At 45.2% G+C, this 20643-nt stretch overlaps 1 protein-coding gene across 5 annotated transcripts in view; it reads left to right on the top strand.

The window, feature by feature from the left end:
• The window catches only part of SPTBN1 (spectrin beta, non-erythrocytic 1), a 116980-nt gene that overhangs the window by 53424 nt on the left and 42913 nt on the right, over positions 1 to 20643 (top strand). For all 5 annotated transcript variants that reach the window (XM_066177948.1, XM_066177952.1, XM_066177950.1 and 2 more), the window contains exons 3-4: positions 15725 to 15876; positions 20267 to 20440. In XM_066177948.1, the coding sequence (XP_066034045.1) occupies positions 15725 to 15876; positions 20267 to 20440 (326 nt within the window). The remainder of the gene's footprint in view (positions 1 to 15724; positions 15877 to 20266; positions 20441 to 20643) is intronic.

The raw sequence follows: 20643 nt of genomic DNA, 5'->3' as shown, positions 1-20643 counted from the left end.
TCAACTGGTGTAAATCTCCACAGCTCATGGATCTGGGAATGCAGCACAGGAATCAGCCCTTGGGTGTTTCTGCATTCCATGTCTCCAAGAAGCTCTGTGTCACAGACCATCCCAGTGTTTCATGGGCATGTTGTAATCACCTGGGAGTACAGGCTCCTATTCCAAATATTTTTCCTATCCAAAAGCCCTATTCAAATGGATTGTGGGTTTTGCCATTAAGTTGTGTGGAAAGTGGGGCAATAAAACAAGCCTACAGACAGAGATGAAAGTGGTGATAAAACAACAGAACAATGGTTGTCTTCCATTCCTGAGCTCTTTCCCAATTTGGGTTTGTGATTTCCTCTTTTTCCTTAGTTTCTTTCATCTCTCTGTTTTCTGTTGGGTGCATGCTTTGGCTATTGAAGTGTATGAGCTGCTACCTAAGCTTAGTAGAATCTTTCTTAGAAGAAAATCGAATTATGTGGTTCACAAAATCCCCACTCTCTCTTCCCTCTACTAAACTCTTCTGTGAGATCCCAGGGCAGGGTGTGGGGTTTGGCAGCTGCACCTCTTCAGCTCAGTCTGAATTTCATGAGTATTTTATTATTAACATCTCTGAATGTCTTTTTGTTCCTGTTTAAGTTGAATTGAAAATTATTAAGTATTAGCTATTAAGTAGCAGGGTATGACAATGACATCTTTTCCTCATGTGAAAATGAATTATCTTCATTGAATAGATGGGTTTGGAAAAACTCTTACACCAAATATTGGAAATTAGTCTCTGTTGACTTTCAAAGCAAGTGTTGAAGGAGGTAGAATACCATAAATAAGGTGGTCGAGAATCTGCTTTGCTCTTCCCACAAGAAATCAAATCTGAAAATCCATTTGGATGTTTATATCTGGGTCTGTCAGGTAATGGCCTTTATCCCAGTGTGATTGTCCAAGTGGCACTTCATTAAAGAATAAAAGTAGTTTAATAAGTATTAGTAAACAACTCCCCCCCCCCCCCCCCCAAGAGTCCTTTCAAAGTAAAGGGTCGTTTGTGGAGAGAGTAAAAAGCTTGTGGATTACTCTGCATTCCAGCAGCTCTGAAATTCAGTGCAACAGGAAAGAGGTGGTGGCCTGGCATGCAGAAGCAGAGGAGAACCCGATGAGCACAGGGGTGCTGTGGGGAGCAGGGCCTCACTCCCAGCTGCACCTTGAACATGTCGTGCCCCTGCTGGGACCCAGAGTCACTGTGGCTCTCCTGTCTGCACAGAGAGCCTCATGCAATTAAGGAGAGCACATGAGCCCAAAATTGCTCACTGCTGTTGAAAATACATCGAGCTGAGTCCTCACATTTCTGTCAGAGGAGAAAGGCCCAGAGGGATGGGAAAGGCCCAAAGGGATGGGGAGCACTCATGCTTGTGGCTTGTGATGCGGAGCCTGAGGTCACAGTGGCCAGGAGAGCCCACGCTCACACAAAAGCCCTTGTGCACTTGCTGCTGGAGCAAGGGTATCCCAGGCTGAGAGCCTCCTTTGTTGGGAGAGCACTACTGTAGCCAAACTAATATTAACCAGCCTTGTAGCCCTGCTCAATGCCCCACTGTTCCTGAGAAAGGAGCTTACAGAGAAAGGCCCTTCAGTGTGCAGGGAACAGCACAGCCCGGCAGACACGCAGGCAGCCACTGGGACATGGTCTGGGGGCCACACTCCTGCCTTTTCAAAGGGCTTGTGAAAGAGCTGGCATTACCAAGTGGCCTTTTTGTGGGATAACTGGAAGTGCTGATAATTCCATGCTCAGTCAAGTTTGGTTTGTTCATAAAAATATAAGATGGAACTTGAAAGGACAAGCCCAGTTACATATACGTGACACTGGACAGGGTCAGTTTGCTCTTTGGTGGGAATCAGTAGCATGCACAATCCTGCACTGATTTTAGCTAAACTGTTTGGGGAGGAGGTCGCAAATATGATTCTTATGTATTATTGATATTAGGAAAAAAGCATAGTATCATCCCAAATGGCATTGCACAGAAGGCATATTTGGTGTCCTTGCCGAGACTGCAAACATCTCTGCTTACAATATTACTAAAATGGCCAGGCATGTGCTTCTTAGGATTGGCTTGATTTCGAGACTAGTGGCTTTAAGTTCCCTTGCCTGTTTTAGTTCTCTTGGGACTGTTTTCAGGTTGTGGAGCTGGAGAATTGCTTGCCAAAGGGTCAGTGAAAAAAGTGCAGTGGCAAGGTACAAACATGATCTGTATGACCACAGTACTCTAATCACAAGCAAAGGGTGACCGTATGCCTTCAAAGATTAAACAAAACAACATGTGGTTACAAAGAGATTTAAGAGTTTATCTGAACAGAGTAAACGCTGGCTGCCCAGATTTTTCTTGGAATGAAACCCCTATGGTTTAATAAAGATACCTAAATTTCACTTAATGGCTTGGCAAACTGCAGAAAATCTGCAAATAGGCAGCACCCACTTCTCAGATAGTCTAAACCAATGCAGCCCCATTAAAAGGAACTGCACAAACAACACAGTGCTGAGGGATTTTGTCTTAAATCCACTCCTATTCCTACATTTTTCTCAAATAACAGCTTCCCCTTGGTTTCAGCTTCTCCATGCTAATACCATATGGGGTCTGCCTTCTCCTTTCAAAAAGCCTCCAAAGTCCAGTTCTTAATGTTCATTTTGTCCAGGAAGTATTTCTAGTTTTTGACAATATGATTTGATTATGATTTGGTTCCAGGAAAAAAGAGAAGTGAAAACCTGACCATCCCATCTGTAGTCAACGAACTATGGTTTGCTTTGGGTAATAATTAATTCTACATCTACTTTAGTATCTTTCCACAGTTATTTGGCGGGAAGCTAGACCTAAGTGGTGCAACGGCTGCATTTTTCAGGGTGTGTTCCTCTGTCAGCTCAGATTACCTGGCAATATAATGGGAGAGACTGCTGTGAAATCACTGATGTGTCTGTACTGTGATTGCAGGCTGACATGAGTAAGAGCCATTACAGAATGGCACTTAAGACAGGCTCTGAATAAATAGGGGAGGTGTCTGGAAACATCAAATATTGGTGATGTTCTGAACTTCTGACCTTTCTGCTATCCTCGTCACGGGAAGTCCAGTAATTTGGGTTACCTTTACCTTTGAGTGCTGAGTGTCTCGTGTTCTCCCTCCCCATGTCTTTGTTCACCCTGTAGGGTGTGAGGTGAGTTTCATCCTCATGGCTTCCCCTGGGATCAGGAACAGAGTGTGTCACTTCTAGCTCAAGGAAGTCTCTTCAGAAAACTAGCAGTGCCTGCAGACTGCCAGCTGTTTCCTGGGTGACGTCCTGGCCACTGTCACTTGTGCAGGTGTACTGATAATCTGTCAGCCTTTAATAGCAGATTAAGTGCTGGTTGCATCTGGACCTGGTTGCACTTAGCTGTGGCCTAAGTCCTTATGAGAGGAACTCACAGGGCAAGACATGAAAGTTATGGAGCATTTTTTCCATAAATCCCCTGCTGCTGATGTATTACTAAATGCTTCTCCCTCTGCTTCTCCTCCAAAATCAACATGTCTGATAGGGTATATAATAAAATTCCCACGATATAAACCTTATTTACTGGAGCCTTTGCTCTTAACAGTTGACTTGCCCTGGTGTTTGCCAACCCACTGATTCTAATGATGCTCTGTGCCACTTGAAAGATGCTCCTGTGTCCTCAGTGCCTGGCGCCAGCCGTGTTCCAGCTAATTCCTCACTGCACATACTTTTTTCCTAAATAAAAGCAGTCACAAGTTGTCCTGGAGAGCAAACAACATTTAAGGACATCTAATATGTAAAACGTTTAACCATGCAGCACATCCTGGCAGTGCCATCCCCTGCAGGGACAGATCAGAGCTCTGCCCTGGCGCCAGCAGAGCTGCTCCCCAGGCTGGGTATGGCAGGGCTGGGACAAGCATGGAATAAAACAGCAGCTCCAAGGGGACTTCCCCCTGTTTTCCCCAAATGACTGAAATGGCTGGGCAGGGTGGTGTGATCTCTGCAGTGCTTGTTTCAGGGTGGTGGGTTTGTAGCTGTCCTTTCCCTCATCTCTAGCCTCATGAGCATGGCCCATCCCATCCAGCTCCTGGCAGGTTTCAGGGTGTACCTGTGTGAGCTACCTAATGCCAGAACACCTTTTGTTTTCTGTGCTGCACAACTCAGCTCTCCCTTCTGGTTTAACTCCTGTTGCCAAGTTTAGAAATATTTCCCTGGCATCAGCTGCAGGTCACCTTGGCCTTCACATTCAGGAGTGTATTCATGGAACTTTTCCTTTTGCATAAACATCTGTTGTATCTGAGTTAGGCTGAAATGTGTGAAAGGTATGTAAGTTTGGAAACCTGAAAATCAGTGAGTTGTGACTGAGGCTTCAGGAACACACAAATGAGTGTGACATGCCACAGTGTGGTCTCATGGCCGTGCATCCCTGTATCCATGTGATTTGGAGTGTGTAAGATGGGTGCATGCACAAATAGTGTGTGCAAATGCGCAATAGTTCTGTGTTTACCAATACCTGAACTCTGTTCTGATAGCATTGCTGCTACATTATCAGACAACTGGGAGCAATAATTAGACGCTGAATTTCAGAAGTTGCTTTTCCTTTATTAATTGCCATTACCTCATAGTCTGTTTGGGGCTTTATTGTGTTGTTTTGCGGTTTTTAAAGAAAACACCACATCATCGATTCACATTTTGAGGAGGAAAAGCCCAGAATATGGAGATGATGTGCAACATGGCTAAGGAGGCATCAGTGAAATGACTGTGATCAGGAGTCTTTGAATGCTTTTATAATTTTCTCATTGTGCTAAAAATGAAAGAAATTGAAGGTAAATACTTGGGAGCTCTCCTGGATCCCCTCCACAGAAGCCACGCCTTTGTCCCTATGTAAAACCTTCCAATTGTTGCAGTCAAGGCCTTTCACAATCAGTAGAACTCACAAGTCCACTTTTAAGACTAGAAAAACAAGAAAGAAGTGATGTTTCTGGATGAAGACACACATTTAAGGTATTCAAAGTATAATTTTACCCTAATTTCTTCAAATTTGCATCATCTTTTAAATCTCAGAGAGACTTTCGAGGGTTTCAAACAAAGGGTTTTTTTCTGGTACTGCTTTGAAAGTTATTACCTGGACAGGAAGAACTGTGCTGGAAAGGGATCTTTTTTCCCCAGTCTTGCATAATTCCAAAGGCTGAAATGATTTTGCTTAAACATGCCACATTGTCCCCTAAAAGCAGATCAGTAAATGACCTTTGGATTGGATTCAAACAGGCAAGTAAGAAAATTTTGAGGTGAGGGACTAGAATGCATGTGTAACTTGTTTTTGCCTCAGAAGTCTCAATAAAGAAGGTGTGGCATGAAAAGAAAGAATTCTTACTATTGTTATTTTTTTAATTGCCACATGGATTTCTTAAAGAACTCCTTAACTATACACAGTGACTAGCTGGAATGTGTGTTCGGGCTGAGGTCATGGTTCAGTTTTCTGGAGCTTTTCTTAAGCAAGCAAGCAGGTGAAGGTGTCAATCTCAAAAGACACCAACTCCAGGACTTTCTTGGGAGCTCTGCATGATGGGTTTGCAGATTAGAGCCAGAGAAGATTAGGGAATTTTCCTCTAATGCTTCTTATTGGCAGTTTGTCTCAAATCTCATTAAAATTAATGCATTTTTAAAGCTCCCTTTTTAGAAATAATGGCATTTTAGAAATATCAAGGTTCCTTCAGTTATACAAGTGATTTTTATTGTAACCTACAGTATTTTTGTTGCTGTTACTCATTCAGTTTCCACCTTTGGGATTTAGTTTGCTGGGCTATGGTCTGGTTTACCTGTGGTGCCGCTGCTTTTATTCAGCATCCTGTCAGCACAGTGTAGTGCATCTGACTCTACAATATGGCACTCAATTAACGATAGTAAATTATTGTGTGGCCATGGAAACTGCAGGAAGTAAACACATTGTTCAGCAAGGCTATGAATTCAGGTCTTATTAATCCCTGATCAACACAGTGGTTATTTAAATACATATTCTTCCATTTAAAATATTTCTGTGATAATGAAAATTATAATTTAGCAGCAATTAATTATAATGATAACATCTCTTAGCACAGAGATTTAATATTTTGAAAGGACTAAATGCAGTTATTGTAGATTTCTTTATTTTCTATTCAGGCTTCTCTGTCATTAAGGTGGAATTAGATTTAAACATGAAACCAACAAAGGTTTGGCTTTCTTTCATCTATTCTTCATTCTGATTGCAGTGAGTTTTTACAGAAGCATGGTCAAAACGTACTACAGCTTTGACTTTGCTCTCTATATAATGTCTTGACTTGTGCCTCAGATGAAAGAAGAGATCCTACAGCCCTCTGAAATCCCTCAGTGGGATTCCACAGGAATATTGGCAGTACAGTGTTCTGGCCTATTCTTGTTTAAGCTTGCTGGAATTCATAGCATCACAGAATACTTCAGGTTGGAAGAGGAGTTTATTTGGTCCAGTGCACCTGCTCAAGGCAGGGGCAACTCCCATGGTAATCAGGTTGCTCAGGGATTTGTCCTCCTGAGTTCTGAATCTCCCTGAGGATGGAGTTCCCACAGCCTGTGGTGGAGGTAGTGTCCCAGCACCCTCACAGTGAGAGCTTTCTTCTGGATACCCCACTGAGATTGCCCTTGCTTGGCTCCCCTCAGCCTTGTATCCTGGCAGGTCTCCTCCCTCCGGGGTGGCATGTGCCACTGGAAGTGGTCATCCGCAGTGCCAGGGTTTGCTCTGGAAATATGGATTCACCACGCACTTTGCTGTCCTCACGGGGAGTGCTGAGTCCTGATGCTCATCTCTCTGTGGCTCATCTCTGATTAATGTCAGTTACAATTCTGTGTTTCCAAAACCCTGGCTAACAAGGCTGGGCACACAGGACCAGTAGAAATTGCATAGTGGGAATAGCAGTGCCAGTAGTCTTGTGTGAGAGGAGCTGCATTTCCCGCAGTGCTGAGAAGAGGGAGGAATGCTGAAAAAATAACAACAGAAATAATAAAATCCTCCAGTTCCTTCTTCCTACCCTTTGCTTTGCTTCCCATAGACAAGTGGGAATCCACTGTAAAAACTCTCATTCTGCTGGGTTTACTGAACACAGCTTACTGAAAGAAATAAGGTGGATCTGATGTAGGGAAGTACCTGGCGTGTTCCCTTCCCATGCCAAGCCTTGCTCTCATCCTCATTCAATCGAAGAGTGGTTTGGTAAAGTACAGAAAGATGTTTTTGTCCCCCTCAAAAATCCCCTGGCACTTCCCTGCATTATGCATATAATGTGTTTTAAAGGAGACTGCCAAGACCCCCCCCCCCCCCAAGTGTGATCTTGAAACACTGTGGTGAACTCAGGTTTTCATTGTTCTTTTGTGGGAATTTCGCAGTCAGTTTCCTGGGACAGGCAGATGCTTTTTCCATGCTCCTTTTGATGAAGTGATTTGTTTTTATGCAAAATGGAAAAGTGGCAACAAGCACAGACATCAAATCAGCCATGAGGGGTTTGTGTCCTTTTGTGTAAAATGCCAACAGCACTGAGACATTTTCCATGCTTTTTAAAGGAGGCCCATTTGAACACTGCATGTCATGAGGCTGAAAAGTTACTTTTATTCAACTGTACTTCCGCTGCTTCGCAGTAGATATAGTTTTATAACATCTTTCTTCAGAAAGGAGGAAGAGACGCCCAGAGGAGACCACCAAGATGGTTGGAGGGATGGAGCACCTCTCCTTTAGGAAAGGCTGAGAGAACTGGAATTGTTCAGCCTGAGGAAAAGAAGCTTCAGGGTGACATGACTGTGGCTTGACAGTGCCTCAAGAAGGTACAAGAAAGATGGAGAGAGACTATTTACAAGAGTCTGGAGTGACAGGACAAGGGGGATGGCTTCACACTGACAGTAGGGTTAGATGGGATATTGGGAGGAAATTCTTCCCTACAAGGGTGGTGAGGCCTTGGCACAGCTTGCCCAGAGCAGCCGTGGCTGCCCCATCCCTGGAAATGTTTAAGGCTGGGCTGGATGGAGCTCTGAGCAACCTGGCCTTGTGGAAAGTGTCCTGGCCCACTGCTGAGGGGTGGAACTGGATTATATTTAAGGTCCTGTGCAACCTAAATCAGTCTGTGATTCTGTGATACAGTTTGGGGTCCAGGCCTTGGTCCTTGTGATCATTTTGTTCAATGGTCGTGTGCATCCCAGGGTAGGCGGTGGTGGTTGAAGCTGGAGGTGGGTGTAGGTATTTCCAAGAGCAGCCCCCAGAAGTGTTAAACCATTTGAATCACCCACTAGAAAGGTGATGTTTCTGTAGTTGCTTTGCATTTCGTACAGAAGAACAAGGAGTTGGTGGGGTTCCTGGAGAACCAGAAGAGCTGCTGACTGGTTGCTGTAATGGGCCCTGTGATGGGTGTTCTCCACAGAGGAAGCTGGGCATGTAGTCAGAGATGGTTACACAGGTTTGTGTTCCAGTCCCCTGAAGTTAAACCAGCAGTTCACACAGCCATCACCAATGCCAGGAGAGCTGGGCACCTGCTCCTCTAAATCTGCTTAAATATGTCATCGTCGTATTCTGAGTTGAAACAAAAACTATAAATCAAAAGCTGAGTTCTTCCACTTGTTTAATCTGTTAAACCCAGATGACTTTCATTTGCTGTGGAAGGCTTTACAGTAACTTTTTGCAGACGAACATAGTCATGAATCTGCATCTGCCTTGTGGAAAGTTTATTTTTGTGTTGCTGACACCAAAATGCCATAAACTCTGTGTAAAAATAAAGACAATGAAGGGACCTGCCCTTCCACACCCCATAATGCTTGGCTGGCTCCCGGACATTGTTCTGTGCATCATGCCATTGTGTGAGGGAGGTTTAGTGCCATCATAGAGAGAAAGCAGCAGAATTATTTGTTCCACATGCTGCATTACGTAGCTTTCCCTTTTTTCTTTTCCAGAGCATTTTCAGCAGTGAAAGTGGTCACATGCTGTAACATTTATTAGGGAAGGGTAGATATTTAATAGGATTTAGCAGCTGGCTGGTGCTTCCTAGTAAAGGCAAAAGGATTGCTGTTACCACCCCTGATTTCTCCACAATTGTCTCCATGTAGCAGAGTCGGGAAAGCAGCAAAGATTTTGCTCCTAATGAAATCACCAGCTAAACACAGCATGAACAAAATCCCCTCTTTGCTTTGTCATCTTTAACATTTGCATTCAAGTTCTTGTTTAAGTCATGCTGGAGCACGTAAAAGATTTGGTGTGATCTCACCAGTTTGGATTGGAAGTCACTCCACAGATTACTTTGTGCCATAAAATAACCATTAACAAATGCATCCTATTTGCATGAGAATGATCAGCTGCTCCACTCCCATTCCTCCATGGTAAACTGTCAGCAAGATTAAAGTGAAGGAGATGCATTTTTCTAAGCACTGGACCCATGTGTATCATGTTCTCTGTATCCCATGTGTAAATTTGACTTCCTGCAGGTTTTATTCTAGTTTTTTCCCTTGTCCTTGCATGTGTGTACCATGGACTTGTGTTTTCTACATTAAGCTCTGTTTCTTCCATTTTAATCAATCCAAATTTTCAGTCCTAACCTGTCATCTGCAGCTGGAGAAAAGCAGCATCCACTGCTCAGTTTATTGCTATAGGACACCTGAATATTAAGAGAAACTTGAACGTTAAGAGAAACTTGAACGTTAAGAGAAAATTTCCTTTTCTCTACTGATAGGTAATAGTGATCTTTCCTCCTGACTTCATTTTCTTCCCTAGAGATCAATTCCAATATATTTCCATTTAGACTCTCTCTGCCTGGCTATGTATGTTTATGCATTGTTCTCTGGGCTTCCTGATGCCCAAGGACTAATGCAGCATGTGTAGGACCATGTGGAAAGGCCATCATTTTGGGAGTGTTTACTCAAGCCAGGTGTTTCTCTCCTCAGCTGATCCTCAGTGGATACACTGAGGTGCATTTTACCCTCTGGGCTATGTTTAGTGGTGCATCAGTTTGGTGCTTTGCATAGCTACACACCCCACAAGCTGCAGTCCCACAGGGGGTCTCACCCCAGGATGGGGTCCTGCTGGGCTGTGAGGAGCACACAAACTCAGGCTCAGTCTCCTTCCCCAGCCTGAGGCACAGCCCAGGGCTGCTGGCAGTCCCCAGCCTTCTCTGAGCACACAGCCCTCAATCTGGACAGGGACTCTAAGGACCAGGAGCCACCAGCGCTGTTTGTCAAGGTGCTGCTGGAGTGGTGACCAAAGGAGCTGTGTCAGACTGGCTGAGGGCTCTGTGTACTTCAGGGCCAGGCTGTTCCATTCAAGCCTGCCTGGAATACCCGAGGCTGGATCCATGTTAGAGTTATTTCATGTTCTCTTTCACTCTTTGCTTACTCCAGCAAACAGTGAAGGTTGTCACAGCACATCCGTTCATGTTGTTTACTGATATAATCTTATTTTATCACCACATTCTGGTCCCAGTAGCTGATCTGCCCTTCCCTTGTGCATCTTTCTCAACTGAGAAACCTCTAAGCACAGCTGGAATTTGTGAAGCTGTCCATATTACTGGCTATTTCACTCCACATCCTCGCATCTGTGAGAAAGCATAGGGTGACAATCCTGTACCTAGAACACCAACAGCAATGGAATATTGTCCTGTGAAAGGAAGCTCTGTTTTCTCTGTGGTCTGTTAAATGAGCATATGATCTGGGAAAATCTGGGAAGCTGTGGATTGTGGATATCAGCAGAAGTGGTGTGCTTAGAGCAGTGCTCAGCTGATCTCTGAGTCAGTGGATGTAGCAGTGCTTCACGTAGGGCACACACTGGATGCTATAGTGAAAAAAGTAATCATTTTAAGCTGGAGAAATTCCAGCATGGAAGTATAAGATGAGAACCTGCAGGAGATGGAGCTTTTGGAGTTAGAGATTAGAAGACATCTGTAATTTGTCTTCCTTGAGGTATTGCAGGGATCCATCGACAGTGCCAGTGCCAAGAGCAGCTGCCCTTGGGTTGGGCTCAGCAGGGAGGCTGTTGGTGCCACCGATGGCTGGGCTGTCCTGAGGGGCTGAGAACCCAGCAGCAGTCCCAGACTGCTTCTTTCAGCTCTCCTTTTTGTGCTCCAGTTTCACTGTTTGGGCTCCTTTGAGAGCATCCCCTTTGCTGTGTGGAGACTCTTGCCCCTGTCCAGGGGCTGGTGAGAGCTATCACACACCCGAAGTCATTTTACCTGTGCAGGGCTGGCCCAAACAGATTTGCCACTCCATTTGAAAGGGATTCAAGGTCAGTTTGTTGGAAATGCAGTTTGACCGGTATGAAAGCGATCAGGGTATCTTGGAAGCTGTTTTTAGCAGGCAGGTGGCTGCACAGGTACCCTTTGCCACGGCTGCGGTCAGGGGGTGACCTGGACCCTGGGGCTGGGGACACCCGCTGGCATGTGGGAGTACACAGGGTCACGGGGCCCATGTTGGTCTCAGCCAGCTCCTGTAGCCTAGGGCAGTTATTAAAATAAATTCACCATTATTCTGGCACAGCCCTATTGAGTTCACCCAGCAGAGCTGAGCATATGACAAGGGGAGTGGTGTGTGTGAGCCCCCTGCCACTGTCCTGCACTGGGGACCCAGTAACTGAGCTCTGGCCTTTCAGAAAGTGGACTGCATTTTTGTCAGATTTTTTCTCAACAAATTAGTGGAGGAAGAATGTCTCCCCTCAAGTGAGGAAGGGATTAGATGCCTGTTTGCAATCCTGTCCAGCTTAGTTTATGCTTTCAGTGTACCAACTCTAGTTTATTTACTAAACTCCTAAACAAAGTCAGTCCTTGATGCATCACAATCACAGTGCTGGAGTTTGCAAGCCCGTCTGGTAGTAGCATTGTCATGGGGCCTTCCGCATAAAGGAAATTTCCTTCCCAGTGTTGCTTCAAGATAAGTTGGATTCTCTATTATCGATACTGCTCTGAGAGCGGCTTCCGTTTTCCTGCTGTGCATGTTTTGCATGTTGCTCATTTCTCTTTACCCTTGGGAAACAAGTGTTTTCACAAGCTGTAGGACACTTGGAAATCCACCCATATCCTCTTGTTTTAATTAGTCTTCAAAATCCATAACTGTGTTTTCAAAAATGTGAAGGACATTTGTCAAAACCACCACATGAGGTTTGTAAATAGCACTCAGGGCCCATGGTTTATGTTAAATCCCTGAAGTCACCACTCGTGGATGCACCTGGCCCTTACTGTGGAGGTTTTTGCACATTAGGAGAATCACAGTTGTGTTGTTTGCTTAACCAAATTGTCAGGACTCTAAGCACCACATTTCTGTACATATCTTTTTTTATTTGAAACATACAACCAAAATTCCTTGGTGTTAATTCTGTGTGTGTTTTAACCTGAAACCCCAGAGCAGAAAAACAGTTTATCAGTGTAGAAAGAGTTGATAAAAGCATTGCAAAAACCTGCTGTTATTGTGAAACACCATGTAGAAATAATCAGGAGAGGTTTTAACATGATCAACCCCAATCACACCACTTTCCAAATGGGCTTGGTTTGCTTTCCCACGTTGTGGGAGTGCAAGAGGAGTGAAGTGATGCAGGGTAAGAAGGGCTGTGCCTTCTCCCTTCAGGGGCTTCTCTGGCTGAGACGGTCAGTGGAGAATTAGAGCTGTGCTTGGCCTGTGCCAAGTGCAAGATAAAGCCTGGCCTTCCTGGGTGACTGCCCCATTAGGAGCTTGAAAGAGCTGCTGTGTCTCTCTAATGGCATTTTTCTGACATAAGTTGCTGGTTGTTCCCAAAAGTTGGCAGTGACATGTGGGGCCTGGGTCTTGTGTGGTGCCATAGGGTTTTCCCATGGGACTGCCCCCAGACAATCAGGGATCTCCCTGCTTTGGGCCCTGCTTGCTGTAAATCAGAGGAGAGATGGAAAGAAAAGTGAAAAGCCATGAATAGCTCCAGCACTGAAGTTGCTGGAGCTCGTGTGAAAAGCTGACTGTAGGCTCAGCACCAGGAGTTAGCCCTGGAACCAGCACAGCTGTGGTCCCAGTAGAGACTTTCACACTATTTTTAAGCGGTGGGGCCAGCAGGGAGGAGGCCGGTTCCACAGAGGATGGGTGGGGATCAGGTGAGAGGAGCTCAGGCAAGAGCGAGCTGGGGCGGAGGCGGAGGTGGGGAGACAGAGAAACCAACCGGGCTCTGCAGCCTCTCGCTGTAAACAGGAAATCGAGGCCACTGAGAGCAAGGCTGAGGAAATGGGAAAGCAGAAGGGGAGAGGCAGCGACTGGCTTTGAACTCTAGAGTAAAGAAAACACTCCTAACTGCACCACCATCAGCTCCCCCAGCACAGAGGGCCTCCAGCCAGGCTGGACTCCCATCCTCTCCCTCCCTGATAGTTCACTGTGCTTAAGGATGCTGAGGCAATACTCAAGACAAGAAGTCAGTCCAACTTTCTCAGGGTTTTTTCCCTGAGTCCCCACTGCCTGAAAAATGCATTTGTCCTCCTTTGGGGCCACTGAAAGTGCTGGGGCGGGAAAGCTTTTTGGGAAAGTGGCCTCAGAGCCACATGGACATCGTCCCCAGGATGCATGTCCCCGTCTTCCCTGTCCTGGAAGGGCTGCTTGCTCGGTTGGCTTCCTTGACTTGCTTTCAACACCAGAAGATCCCAAGTTGGTGTCACTTAATACCATGGCTCCAAAGGTTTCACAACATGACTTGATGTGTCACTGCATTTCCCACATCATGTCTTTCATCTGTTCAAAATTACGCCCCGACTCTTCATCTCCTTTTACCAAACCCACATGGATCTTTTCCCACTCTTAACTTTCACTGTGACCCCAAATTGGGAGGATTATTGATAGCCATAATTTTTGACCAAATATTTTTTTATGGTTGACTTTAAGAAGATATTTGATAGTTCTTTTTGTTTTACATAATAATTTGTATATCCAACTCTATTTTCAAGGTCCTGTACATTGTCATTTCTCTTTGGAATGAATGTAAGCACAAGGATCACTGAATGTTGTGCTTCTCTGTAGAGACTACAGTGATTAAATAAACAAACTTGCTGAGCTGTTTTGGGGCTTGTTCAAGCTGGTGAAAGGAGACATAATTTCTGTTGAATTTTCTTTAAAAAGCACTAACTACTGCAAGGTTTGTCTTCTGTGACTCATTTCAAAAAAATACTTCAAGTAAAGGCATGGATTACTACACAAACAGATACACAGATACAGCATTCTCAGGCACTTGCTATAAATAGTTAATAAAAATATGTATTTAAAGCTAGTAGACACTAGCTGCAGTTCCTCTATCACAGGGATTCTCTGCTCTATATGGAGTGAGGGCAAACACAAAAATGCAAACTGTCAGTTCACCCAAAGCACATTGTTTTGTCACTAACCCCAGCTTTGACATTTTTCCAAGCCACATTTGTAATTTCACATCTTACAGGTAGGTAAGAGCTGTCAAAAATGGAGCAGTTTCAGGGCAGTAGATTTGGTCATGTCCAACTATATGGGTAGGAAAGACATGTTCAGAAATAACTGGGAGGAACTGAGATCTTAGGGTGGGGTTTGTGCAGTTTTGCAAACCACCACTCAGTGCAGGTCTGCTCTCCCTCCCACTCCCCACCATTCTGTTATCTGATTTCCCTTCTAACTGTCTTTTTGTATTTTACTTGGTCCCCATCTTTCTGTCCTCTTCATTTTCAGCATCTTTGTCATCCCACATCACCATGATCAGATTTTTACTGCTGTCCCCAAGGTCCTAGAGGCAGTGACTGGTTGTGAACGTGCTGGGACCATGCCCCCACCACGCTGCACTGCCTTTGGAAGGACAGCATCTACCAAATCCCTGGGCAGTCAGATCTGGAATGTTCTCTGTATTTCAAGCAACATTCTTTGAGCTTTCAGAGCTGGGGACACTGTAGTTTAGGATTAATCAGTCTTCATGTCCTGTTCCTGCATATGCCAACAACTTTTTAGAGACTGATGGTAGGCTTGGAATCTTGTCTGCCTGGGAAAGCAGAGTGCTTCCATTCATCTGTCTAACTGTGGCTTTCAGAGTCCGAGTCAGAGCACCTGTGTTTTGACAAATTTGGTCTGTAGTATTTCCCAGTTCAGTGAAATGACTTTTGGTTCACAAGGAAGGGCTTCATCCAAAGCCCTTGGCAAAAGAATGTAACCACAGAGATGTATAATGTTTTCTGTCTGAGAACTCTGGACTTGGCAGATAGCTGGGTAGGAGTTTGTGAATTAATATGGACTACAGTGAGCCTGTGCAGTAAGAGCCCTCTTACAGCCAATGTTTTCCTCTATAAACAGTTGTGAAAGACTCAGGGAAGGGAAGGTGGAAAGAATCTATTTTTCTGTGGCTTGATATAAATGCTTGTCTACCTCAGGCATGCAGTTATGGAAAAATTCATGTTGACATTGTGTAAATGCAGTTATAAATGTTGAATCTGCAAATAAATATTGTCATGAGAAGGGAAAAAAGTCAGTGGGAAGCTTTGGTCTCTGCTCTCTATCATACTTGTCTTAATCCAGAACGACTTGTGGTATTTTGGGGGATCTGTTGCAGATTTGTGTGTGTGTTCCAGAGCAGGTGAACTCAGCAGGTGAAGAATGGTGGGTTTTCAATGAAAAGTCCTAATTTCATCAATGATTCTCCCAAAAAGACTAGCCATACCTTTGATTTAATCTTAAATGTTTGACCATCCCATTTTCACATAGAAACATGACCTGGGATTTATTTTGAGTAATGTTATATTGTTTTCCCCACAGATGAACGTGAGGCAGTTCAGAAGAAGACCTTCACAAAGTGGGTGAATTCCCACTTGGCTCGTGTGTCCTGCCGAATTACAGACCTGTACACTGACCTTCGAGATGGGAGGATGCTCATCAAACTCCTGGAAGTGCTTTCAGGAGAGAGACTTGTAAGCACTTATCAATATCCACTGGAGGGGGGCCGGGTTGGGTTTGGATGGGTTTTTGTGAATCCTTGGCTCGACTGCAGTGTAGGAAATCTGAGTGCTAAGGTTCAGCACTGAAAATGTCTTTTTATATATTAAAGGGGGAAAAAAAAAAAGAGGTCTATTGCTTCAGCTGGATCCAGACACCATTAAAATGCTTTCCTACTGGCTTCAGTGGCAATCAAAGGAAGTCTTCTTCAAAGGTTCCTTGCTAGTAACATGCCGAGTGCTTCCAGCAGCATGTTCCCTGCTCCCAAATCTGGCTGGCATAGAATACAAAATGTTCTTGAGCCCTTTAGATCCCACAGTGGTGGTGAGTTAGATATGCTGGGGAACGTTCCTGGGCCCTGTGGGCAGTGGCCCATTTCTTTGCTAAAAAACCCTGCACTGATGCAGGTGTGCAGGCCTGCCACATCCCTGCTCGCTTCCCAGAGTGTGCCAGGGTTGTGCAGAATGACAATTGGAGAGGGCCATGCCACCCTGGGAGCAGCTGGAGGTGTGGTGTTCATTACACTCCACTGCTGAGGAATGTCCCTGAGTGTACTTGATCTTACTTGGATAGATAAGGCTTGGGCTTTATTTAGTTATGGGAATATCTAAAATCAATTTAAATAAATGGGTCAAATTCTTTCTTTGGGTGTGCTGAGGCACCCCCTTGGTACCAGCAGAAGCAGTGGTGAGTAAGAAAGTCCTTGTAGTGGAAAATGCTGCTGCACAAGAGGAAAACTGGGTGCCAGGAAATGGCTGGGTATCAGCTTCTCCTTCAGTTCCTTAAATGATGTTGATACTCTTAACTGCCTAATTTAGAGCAATCTTTTCAAAGAAATACGAGTCTTTAGCTAAGACCCAAGGCTGCAGGGGGGCTGGGTAATCACTTGTCATCAAGCTCTCCTATTAGTGGAGCTCCATGGTTTAAGACTCTGGTTAATGAGTGGAACATATGGCCCAGTGTAGTGTGTGTGTGTGTGTGTGTGTGTGTGTGTAGGGAGGCAAGAGAGGAGCTGTCTGAGTGCATCTGGGAGGGTGAGGGAGTTGTGACGTGCACAGAAGTGTCTGTGTGGATGGGGTAACAAATCCTGGTGTTCATCAGCTGCAGTTTGCTCAGAGTTCCTCTCTGTCTCTGCCAGACTGCTCACCTCAGCAACATGTTGGGTTTGACGTGCTCACTGCAGGTGGCAGGTATTCCTCACACAGGAACAGTTGAGCCCAACATGCCCCATTATTTGAGGGCTGAGACACCAACTATGTCACCTCTGGTTAAATCTGCCTGTCTTCCTGCCAAGATTTGACTTTGAGCAGCAAATAGGAAGCTCAGAGCAGTCCCATGACTGTGGCTGTGCCGTTCATTTACATTTTTCACTCCAGGTTTTGGAAAATGCAAACAGGGCTAGAGGCAGCTGTGGGGTGGGGAGAGGGCAGGAGCTTCCGTGGAGCTGCACTTGCATAATTTTGTCTGGCATCGGCAGCTGCCTGCACCAGCACACATTCTTTTTGTAGTTTCCTTATCTGAGGCTGGAGGACAGCAGGCTCTGTTTGAACAGTGCATTCCACCACACCTTCCTCTGCAAACAAGAGTAAACGCAATGCACTAAACCTTGAGACAATTACACACACAAAAAGTATTCCAGGAGGATCTTACACACACCAAAAATATTCCAGGAGGATTGCCACGCAGCATCCACTTGCTGATGTTTTTCAGTCTTTCAGAATTTACTTTAGTAAATATTAGGTAAGTTCTGACATCTCCATGGTGCCCCATGGAAATTTGAAGGCAGATCTTGCACAGAAAGCTTAAAATCAAGACAAGAAACATCAAATGGTAAGAAAGCTGAAACTGGCATAGATGAGTATCCCATAAACATGGTGTGTTTACTGATGCAGTGGAATAAACAAGAGTTGTTTCCTCTCTTTTGGAACTGGGATTCAGATTCTGGAGCTGGAGCCTGTGGAGCAGAGTCCAGGATTTTGGATGCCAATCAGGGAAGCAGACTGCTCTTTGCCCTCTCACTTTGATTGCACAAGCCCTTGCATTTTCCAAAACCTGTGGTGATTTTTGTTGATGAAAACCTACAGTCCTTGGAGGTGTGTTGGAGAAACTCAGAATGAGAACATCAAATAACAGCAACACCTACATCTTCCTGACCTTGCTCAGTTTGATTCCTAATCCTAGTGTTTAGTCCAGACCTTACAGCATAATATCCTCTGCACAGCAGTGTTTGGAAGGAAACTGATAGCATGCAATGCTCTCACTGAGCACAGTGGGAAAGAATCCAGCCAGCATGAAAGGACAGTTGTAATTTGGTTTGCACACAATGTTAACCAGCTTCTCCCAAACAGAAAAATAAACCTGGGAATTGTTTTCAGCCTAAGATTAAGCATTTAGCTCAGTTTCTTCCATAACTAAATTAAGGGTTAGTAAATTCCTTACAATTCCTGGATGCTCAAAGGTCAAACCACTTAAGCACATTCTCTATAGTGAATTCTGTCACATTTTCACTTGGAAAAGAGAAAGGGTTATGATGTAGAACCAGTTTTCCTGTAATGTGCATGTGAAGACTCTCGGTTTGGTACTTGCTTTCCCTTTAGTGTCTGGATCTGCGTTAGCCCAATAACTGTACAAGGCATGTCTCACTATGCCTCATCCCGAGGCTATGCAGGGGAGTGTGGCAAGCACAGCCAAACCTTGCACAAACCAAACTCAAACACCTCTTCCTCTACATAAAACATCTCTGGTGGATGGCTTTGTCTCTGCAACCATGGTGCTGGAGCTTCTGAGAGCACAAAAAGAGCTTTTTGAATCCCCTTCTGCTCAGTACTTTGAGGCAATAGAGGCAGTGCAAGTACTGCTTCAGACAGTGGGAAGGGCTGTGTTAAGGCAGAGGGGACAGGTTGGGGGCTGCCACTGCTGCTAAGAAATGCCCAGTCACAGTCATTCCTGAGCCTTGGGAACATCCCTGTGCAGGTGAGCAGGCCTGGAAAACTGCTTCAGGGCTCCAGATGCGGCCATGGGCTGAGAGGAGCTGTGGGCCGGAGCTGGGGGTGGAGCCGGGCCTCTGCCTTCCCTCCTGCCCCGGAACTGCCTCCTGCTTGTGCTTTGCAAGGTTTGCTCAAGCCTTAAGTCCGGCCTTCTACACTCCTGATGATTGATGGTGCCAGCTAAAGGCTGTATCCCAGATTGTCCCTGCTGGGTAAGAAATCTCTGGTGGGCCTCAGCCAACCATGCAGCTCCCTCCTCCTGCTCCAGCCGTGACTCTGCAGTGGCAGCGTTTGGGATGGATGGGATATGCACAGGCTGTGCATGCAATTTGGGCCTCTTTGGAGAGACTTTTATACCCCAGAGCAGTGGGGGCTCCTGGAAATTCTCCCCCTTGCTGGGAGCTGTGGGTTGACCCAGCATCATTCCCCAGCCTCAGGAGGAGAACAGACCCAGGCTGACTGAGGCTGAAGCCACTGGCCTCAGGGTTTGTGTGTCCCAAAGGGCATTTTCCCCCACAGTGTCCCTCTCCACCATCCCCTGTGGTACAGGCTGTGTTTCCAGGGACTGTACCATGGCACTGGCTGAAACTCTTCCCCATGAGTGCAGGCTGGGGTAAGGATATTGCCTGAGCTATTTCCATGGCCAGTTAATTACATTCACTGCAGAAAACAAGGAAATTATGGCAATTAGTCATTTGGCTGAGTACCTTTGGTGACATCCCAGTGAACATTGAACAGGCTATTCAACTGTAATCCTTATCTGCACAACAAAGTTCCTTTAATTTTATTCAGTTTTACAGCAGAATTCTGCCTGCTGTTAACACATTCATTGGAGTTTTGCAGTTGCACTGGCCCTTCATATAATTGTGTTATGTTGGTGTAGCTGGTTTTCTAATTAGTATTTTTTTCCAATGAAGAAAAATCTGTAATCAATCTCTGTAATTTTCTTACTCTTTATGCAATTTACTGACCAAAGAAAAGCAATGCCCCTTCCTTCTGGAGGAGATTTACTGACTAGCTCACAGTTCAAATCTGAGCTTAGGAGTGAATATCCTAGAGAGGAAACATGAGGGAAGTAAGCAGGAAAAATCCTTTGAAAGGCGAATGAAATTGGGGTCATGTGCCCAGTTCAGGTCCAGGGTATTGGTTTTTTCACCATGGGTTTGGGACCACGCTTTTTTATGCTGCTTCCATTATCCTGGTGAAAATGGGGTGGAAGATGCAAGGGGTGGTTTTGTCCCTGGAATTTGAGGAACAAATGCAATGTAGCTGCCTGGAGTGGCGATGCACCAGCCAGGACTGAAGAGTTCACAAGCATTTATTTTCCCCCCTCCAATCTGCAATAATAAATGTTTTTATTCTTCCTTTTACCTTCTAGCCTAAACCAACTAAGGGAAGGATGCGCATCCATTGCCTGGAGAATGTGGATAAAGCCCTCCAATTCCTGAAAGAGCAACGAGTGCACCTAGAAAACATGGGATCTCATGATATTGTGGATGGGAATCACAGGCTGACACTTGGCCTTATTTGGACTATTATCCTGAGATTCCAGGTAGGGTTGTGTGCACACGCAGATACGTGGATTAGCTTTCCACACCTGTTTGCCACATGTCACACTGTGCATTTTAGGAGTGGAGTGCTCCTAGGTGCTCCCAGCTGCCGGGAGGGAGAAGTGCTTGGGAACCTGTCAGGATAAATCAGTCTCCGTGGTGCTGGTGACCTGTGGTGGGAGTTTCCTGTGGGGAAATTCATATG

The sequence above is a fragment of the Chamaea fasciata genome, unplaced genomic scaffold (genome assembly GCF_029207755.1).
Source record: "Chamaea fasciata isolate MVZ Bird 193981 ecotype frontalis unplaced genomic scaffold, bChaFas1.0.hap1 SCAF_3, whole genome shotgun sequence".
NCBI classification, from domain to species: domain Eukaryota; kingdom Metazoa; phylum Chordata; class Aves; order Passeriformes; family Sylviidae; genus Chamaea; species Chamaea fasciata.
This window is presented reverse-complemented; position numbering and strand designations above follow the sequence as displayed.